The 7,500-nt window shown below is 55.1% G+C and overlaps 1 protein-coding gene across 1 annotated transcript in view; it reads left to right on the forward strand.

Annotated features, from left to right (window-relative positions):
- Positions 1–7,500, forward strand: part of rpgrip1l (RPGRIP1 like) — a 34,510-nt gene that overhangs the window by 24,011 nt on the left and 2,999 nt on the right. The window contains exons 15-23 of the mRNA XM_053319297.1: positions 136–591; positions 1,642–1,742; positions 2,770–3,157; positions 3,938–4,068; positions 4,200–4,484; positions 5,157–5,186; positions 5,324–5,438; positions 6,687–6,784; positions 6,870–7,056. Coding sequence (XP_053175272.1) covers positions 136–591; positions 1,642–1,742; positions 2,770–3,157; positions 3,938–4,068; positions 4,200–4,484; positions 5,157–5,186; positions 5,324–5,438; positions 6,687–6,784; positions 6,870–7,056 — 1,791 coding nt within the window. The remainder of the gene's footprint in view (positions 1–135; positions 592–1,641; positions 1,743–2,769; positions 3,158–3,937; positions 4,069–4,199; positions 4,485–5,156; positions 5,187–5,323; positions 5,439–6,686; positions 6,785–6,869; positions 7,057–7,500) is intronic.

Here is a 7,500-nt window from a genome sequence, read left to right on the forward strand (position 1 = left end):
CTAATGAGAACCTCTAACCTAACGTTCTCCAGCACGGTACACTCTCACACCAGCCAGATAATCTGGACTTTAGGGGCAAACGAGCTCAGACCGGTACGACTGTGAGAAACACGTCTTCCTGTTTGTGCTCCTCAGCTCAGCTCAGAGACATCGCCTACGGAACCAAAACCTACGGAACCAAAACCTACGGAACCGAAGCAGCCGTGAACGAGGAGGAGGAGGAGGAGGAGGAGGAGTTAGAGCGAGGAGCGAACCTGGTGGAGCTGCAGATAGTCAGTGCGGTTCTGTCGGAGTCGGCCCTGGAGGTTCTGGGTGATGGGGAACCCTCCACCTTCTGCACCTACTCCTTCTACCGGTCTGACCTGCACTCCACTCCGGTGGCCGCGGGCCAGAACCCTCAGTACGGCTTCACATCCAAGTACGTGGTGAGCATGGACCAGGACTTCCTGGACTACCTGCACAGGTTCTCTGTCAGCGTGGAGATGCATCAGGCTCTGGGACTCGACTGGAGAACCGTGGCCACCGGCAAGCTGCAGCTGCAGCAGCTCCTGGACCAGAACGGGAAGGTGCATGGAACCATAACGCTGGTCGGTGAGTCAGAGCCGAGTAGAACCAGTTAGAACCAGGTAGAACCAGGTTGAGCCAGGTAGACTCAGGTAGAGCCAGGTAGACTCAGGTAGAACCAGGTAGAACCAGGTAAAGCCAGGTAGAACCAGTTAGAACCAGGTAGAGCCAGGTAGACTCAGGTAGAACCAGGTAGAACCAGGTAGAGCCAGGTAGAACCAGGTAGAGCCAGGTAGAACCAGGTAGAGCCAGGTAGACCAAGGTAGACTCAGGTAGAACAAGTTAGAGCCAGGTAGAACCAGTTAACCCAAGTAAACCCAGGTAGAACCAGTTAGAACCAGGTAGAACCAGTTAGAGCCAGGTAGACTCAGGTAGAGCCAGGTAGACTCAGGTAGAGCCAGGTAGAACCAGGTAGAGCCAGGTAGACTCAGGTAGAACCAGGTAGACTCAGGTAGAACCAGGTAAAGCCAGGTAGAACCAGTTAGAACCAGGTAGAACCAGGTAGACTCAGGTAGAGCCAGGTAGACTAAGGTAGACTTAGGTAGAACCAGTTAGAGCCAGGTAGAACTAGTTAGAACCAGGTAGAACCAGGTAAACCCAAGTAAACCCAGGTAGAGCCAGGTAGAACCAGGTAGAGCCAGGTAGACCCAGGTAGACCCAGGTAGAACCAGGTAGAGCCAGGTAGAGCCAGATAGAGCCAGGTAGAACCAGGTAGACTCAGGTAGAACCAGGTAAAGCCAGGTAGAACCAGTTAGAACCAGGTAGAACCAGGTAGACTCAGGTAGAGCCAGGTAGACTAAGGTAGACTTAGGTAGAACCAGTTAGAGCCAGGTAGAACTAGTTAGAACCAGGTAGAACCAGGTAAACCCAAGTAAACCCAGGTAGAGCCAGGTAGAACCATGGAGAACCAGGTAGAACCAGTTAGAGCCAGGTAGAACCAGTTAGAACCAGGTAGAACCAGGTTGAACCAGGTAGAGCCAGGTAGACCCAGGTAGAACCAGGTTGAACCAGGTAGAACCAGGTAGAACCAGGTAGAACCAGGTAGAGCCAGGTTCTCTAACAGACTGTTCCTGTCAGGTTCCTGCGAGGAGGCGCGGTGCTTCGGCTCGGTGGATTACTGGATGAGGTTCAAGATGCCGATGACACAAACTCTGCGTCTGTATAAAGAGAAGCTCAAGGTACCAGAACCCACCCACCAGAACCCACCCACCAGAACCCAACACACCAGAACCCACCCACCAGTACCCCACCCACCATAACCCACCCACCAGAACCTTCCCACCAGAACCCACCCATCAGAACCCCACCCACCAGAACCCACCCACCAGTACCCCACCCACCAGAACCTTCCCACCAGAACCCACCCATCAGAACCCCACCCACCAGTACCCACCCACATGTACCCACCCACCAGAACCCCATCCACCAATACCCCACCCCTCAGAACCCACCACCAGAACTCCACCCAACAGAACCCACCCACCAGAACCCCATCTACCAATACCCCACCCATCAGAACCCACCACCAGAACCCACCCAACAGAACCCCACCACCAGAATCCCACCCAACAGAACCCACCCACCAGAACCCCATCTACCAATACCCCACCCACCAGTACCCACCCACCAGAACCCCACCCACCGGTACCCACCCACCAGAACCCCACCCACCAGTACCCACCCACCAGTACCCCACCCACCAGTACCCACCCACCAGAACCCCATCCACCAGAACCCCACCCACCAGAACCCACCCACCAGTACCCACCCACCAGAACCCACCCACCAGTACCCACCCACCAGAACCCCATCCACCAATACCCCACCCACCAGAACCCACCCACCAGAACCCCACCCACCAGAACCCCACCCACCAATACCCCACCCACCAGTACCCACCCACCAGAACCCCACCCACCAATACCCCACCCACCAGAACCCCACCCACCAGAACCCACCCACCAGAACCCACCCACCAGTACCCACCCACCAGAACCCACCCACCAGAACCCACCCACCAGTACCCACTCACCAGAACCCGTCCACCAATACCCACTCACCAGTACCCACTCACCAGAACCCACCCACCAGAACCCACTCACCAGTACCCACTCACCAGTACCCACCCACCAGAACCCACCCACCAGAACCCACCAGTAGGTCACTAACAGTATTAATGATCTGAAACTGTCTTCGTCCTCTCAGCCAATCAGCAGCAGCTGGAACGAACTCATGATCAGTGTTCAGCGCTGCTCAGACCTGCAGTCCGGTTCCCTGCAGTCCGGTTCCCAGCAGCCCGGTTCCCAGCAGTCCGGTTCCCAGCAGTCCGGTTCCCAGCAGCCCAGCTCCTACGTGGTCTACAAGTTCTTTGACTTCCCCGACTATCCTACCGCCACCGTCCACGCCTGCCGCCATCCGCAGTTCCACGACGTCAAGTCCTACTCGGTCCACATGGACGAGGAGCTGGACCGGTACCTGAAGTCCGAGGTTCTTCAGTTCTACGTGTTTGACTCCGAAGAGGAGCAGACGGACGTGTATTTGGGCAAAGCTCGCGTTCCTCTGCTGCCTCTGAGCCAGAACCGCAGCATCAGCGGTGAGACGACTGAAGGTCTAAAGCAGGTTTAGAACGGGTGCAGAGATCTGGTAGAACCTGGTCCTCAGGTACTAGAACCTGGTCCTCAGGTACTAGAACCTGGTCCACAGGAACCAGAACCTGGTCCACAGGAACCAGAACCTGAGGACCTGGTTCTACCTTTAGAGACCCCAGTTGTCTTTGTTAGGGGATTAGCAGAGTGGAGGAGGTGATAGAGGAGGTGAAGGACGAGGTGATAGAGGAGGTAAAGGAGGTGAAGGAGGAGTAGAGGAGGTGAAGGAGTGGAGGAGGAGTGGAGGAGGAGTAGAGGAGGAGTAGAGGAGGTGAAGGAGGTGAAGGAGGAGTAGAGGAGGTGATAAAGGAGGTGGAGGAGGAGTAGAGGAGGTGAAGGAGTGGAGGAGGAGTAGAGGAGGTGAAGGAGTGGAGGAGGAGTGGAGGAGGAGTAGAGGAGGTGAAGGAGCAGTGGAGGAGGAGTAGAGGAGGTGAAGGAGTGGAGGAGGAGTAGAGGAGGTGAAGGAGTGGAGGAGGAGGTGAAGGAGGAGTAGAGGAGGTGAAGGAGTAGAGGAGGTGAAGGAGTGGAGGAGGAGTGGAGGAGGAGTAGAGGAGGTGAAGGAGCAGTGGAGGAGGAGTAGAGGAGGTGAAGGAGTGGAGGAGGAGTAGAGGAGGTGAAGGAGTGGAGGATGAGGTGTGGAGGAGGAGTGGAGGAGGAGTAGAGGAGGTGAAGGAGTGGAGGAGGAGTAGAGGTTTTGCATCCAGACTTTGTGTGTTTCCTGTTTCCAGGTGCGCTGCAGCTCATCGACTCTTCTGGACTTCCTGTCGGCCATCTTGAAGTCACACTGAAGTGGAGGGAAGCGTACTTCTGTCCTGCCGGCTCCATCACAGCTGGAGAGGAGAAGCATGAGGAGGAAGAGGCTCCTCGTGCCTCCTCCTCCTCCTCCTCCTCCTTCTCCTCCTCCCTCCCTGAGGTCAGGAATTTAATACACTTACAGCTCAAAATAAAGCAGCTGTTGGAGTTTAATCATCGTTGGTTCTGTTCCAGCAGGAACCAAAGCTCAGGCCGAGGACCCGGCTGAAGGACGGACCGGGGACCCTGCCGAAGGACGGACCGGGGACCCTGCCGAGGGACGGACCGGGGACCCGGCTGAAGGACGGACCGGGGACCCTGCTGAAGGACGGACCGAGGGACGGACCGGGGACCCTGCCGAGGGACGGACCGGGGACCCGGCTGAAGGACGGACCGGGGACCCTGCTGAAGGACGGACCGGGGACCCGGCTGAAGGACGGACCGGCTGCTAAAAAGGTCACATTCATAGAAGCAGGCGACCAGGTGAGATGATTCAGGACATGATGAGAGAGAACCATCGGTTCTAACAGTAGAACATCTGATCATTAGAGTCCAGATCAGAAGAGCTTCAAATATTTCTACTATTAGAACTTGTGTTCTTCTCTGTTAGAACCCTTGTTCCTCTTTTCGGTTCTGCTGAGGTTCCTAGCGAGCCGATACTAAATGTGACATCATCAGACTGCCGGCCTCTGATTGGTCAGAGAGTCACTGGAAGAGTCATCCCACACAAGAATCAAGAACCCTTGTTCCTCCTGTTAGAACCCATGTTCCTCCTGATAGAACCCATGTTCCTCCTGTTAGAACCCATGTTCCTCCTGATAGAACCCATGTTCCTCCTGATAGAACCCATGTTCCTCCTGATAGAACCCATGTTCCTCCTGATAGAACCCATGTTCCTCCTGTTAGAACCCATGTTCCTCCTGATAGAACCCATGTTCCTCCTGTTAGAACCCATGTTCCTCCTGATAGAACCCATGTTCCTCCTGATAGAACCCATGTTCCTCCTGTTAGAAACCATGTTCCTACTGATAGAACCCGTGTTCCTCCTGTTAGAACCCGTGTTCCTCCTGTTAGAACCCGTGTTCCTCCTGTTAGAACCCATGTTCCTCCTGTTAGAACCCTCTGTTAACAGATGTTCTGTGTGTGTTCTTGCAGACTGAAGCTCGGAGCTCAGCAGCTGAAAAGGTTCTGTTAATAATATATTATATTATTATATTACTATATTATATATTATTATAATTATTTATTCTTCATCATTAAACACGAAATATATGAATTAGTAAATCTGAGAGTTTGAAGCATGTCAGTGATTTGTGTGACAGATGGAGGAAGAGGAAGAGGAAGAGGAGGAGGAGTCTCACGTCTCTGAAGGACAGCTGGCAGCGAGCGCTCAGTCCTGCTCCGATGACTCCGACGTTTCTGAGGAGATTATTGAAGGTCAGTATTAGAACGTTCTCTGTTCTCTGTTCTCTGTTCATCTGCAGAACCCTAACCCTACTTCCTGTCCTCCCTGCTTCCTGTCCTCCCTACTTCCTGTCCTCCCTGCTTCCTGTCCTCCCTGCTTCCTGTCCTCCCTGCTTCCTGTCCTCCATGCTTCCTGTCCTCCCTGCTTCCTGTCCTCCCTGCATCCTGTCCTCCCTGCTTCCTGTCCTCCCTGCTTCCTGTCCTCCCTGCATCCTGTCCTCCCTGCTTCCTGCTTCCTGTCCTCCCTGCTTCCTGTCCTCCCTGCTTCCTGTCCTCCCTGCTTCCTGTCCTCCCTGCTTCCTGTCCTCCCTGCATCCTGTCCTTCCTGCTTCCTGTCCTCCCTGCTTCCTGTCCTTCCTGCTTCCTGTCCTCCCTGCTTCCTGTCCTCCCTGCTTCCTGTCCTCCCTGCTTCCTGTCCTTCCTGCTTCCTGTCCTCCCTGCTTCCTGTCCTTCCTGCTTCCTGTCCTCCCTGCTTCCTGTCCTCCCTGCTTCCTGTCCTCCCTGCTTCCTGTCCTCCCTGCTTCCTGTCCTCCATGCTTCCTGTCCTCCCTGCTTCCTGTCCTCCCTGCTTCCTGTCCTCCCTGCTTCCTGTCCGGCCCTGCTTCCTGTCCTCCCTGCTTCCTGTCCTCCCTGCTTCCTGTCCGGCCCTGCTTCCTGTCCTCCCTGCTTCCTGTCCGGCCCTGCTTCCTGTCCGGCCCTGCTTCCTGTCCTCCCTGCTTCCTGTCCGGCCCTGCTTCCTGTCCGGCCCTGCTTCCTGTCCTCCCTGCTTCCTGTCCTCCCTGCATCCTGTCCTCCCTGCTTCCTGTCCTCCCTGCTTCCTGTCCTCCCTGCATCCTGTCCTCCCTGCTTCCTGTCCTCCCTGCATCCTGTCCTCCCTGCTTCCTGTCCTCCCTGCATCCTATCCTCCCTGCATCCTGTCCTCCCTGCTTCCTGTCCTCCCTGCTTCCTGTCCTCCCTGCTTCCTGTCCTCCCTGCATCCTGTCCTCCCTGCTTCCTGTCCTCCCTGCTTCCTGTCCTCCCTGCTTCCTGTCCTCCCTGCATCCTATCCTCCCTGCATCCTGTCCTCCCTGCTTCCTGTCCTCCCTGCTTCCTGTCCTCCATGCTTCCTGTCCTTCCTGCTTCCTGTCCGGCCCTGCTTCCTGTCCTCCCTGCATCTTGTCCTCCCTGCTTCCTGTCCTCCCTACTTCCTGTCCTCCCTGCTTCCTGTCCGGATGCTTCCAGATGTTGAGGAAGTCCCAGCAGCTGCAGAGGTTCAGAGAGAGTCGAGCCAGTCGGACAGCGATGACTGCATCGTTCATGGGCCGGCCGTGGGGAGGAAGGTCAGTGAACGCATCGCTCCTCATTGGACGGATGATGAAGGTTCGTTTGTCTGTTTGACTTTAAACGGATCCTATTGGTCCTCAGGCCTCGGACCGCGTGCGGGTGGAGGTGGTGTCTCTGAGCCTCCGCCCGGACGCTCGCGTGTCTCGGGACGCCAGCGTCGTCCGGCTGTTTGTAGAATATTCCTTCCTGGATCTACCGACAGAGGAAACACCCGTATCCCTGCCGAAACCTGGACCCGGCAAAACCATCAACTACAACTACAGCAAAGGTGATGATGATGATGATGATGATGATGATGATGATGATGATGGTGGTGGTGATGGTGATGGTGATGATGGTGGTGGTGATGATGATGATGATGATGGTGGTGATGATGATGATGTTGATGGTGATGATGGTGGTGGTGATGATGATGATGTTGATGGTGATGATGATGATGGTGGTGATGATGATGGTGGTGATGATGATGATGTTGATGGTGATGATGGTGGTGATGATGATGATGTTGATGGTGATGATGATGATGGTGGTGATGGTGATGATGATGATGATGATGATGGTGGTGATGGTGGTGATGGTGATGATGGTGATGTTGATGGTGATGATGGTGGTGGTGATGATGATGATGTTGATGGTGATGATGATGATGGTGGTGATGATGATGGTGGTGATGATGATGGTGGTGATGGTGATGATGGTGGTGATGATGATG

This window comes from Scomber japonicus, chromosome 5 (assembly GCF_027409825.1).
Source record: "Scomber japonicus isolate fScoJap1 chromosome 5, fScoJap1.pri, whole genome shotgun sequence".
NCBI lineage: Eukaryota > Metazoa > Chordata > Actinopteri > Scombriformes > Scombridae > Scomber > Scomber japonicus.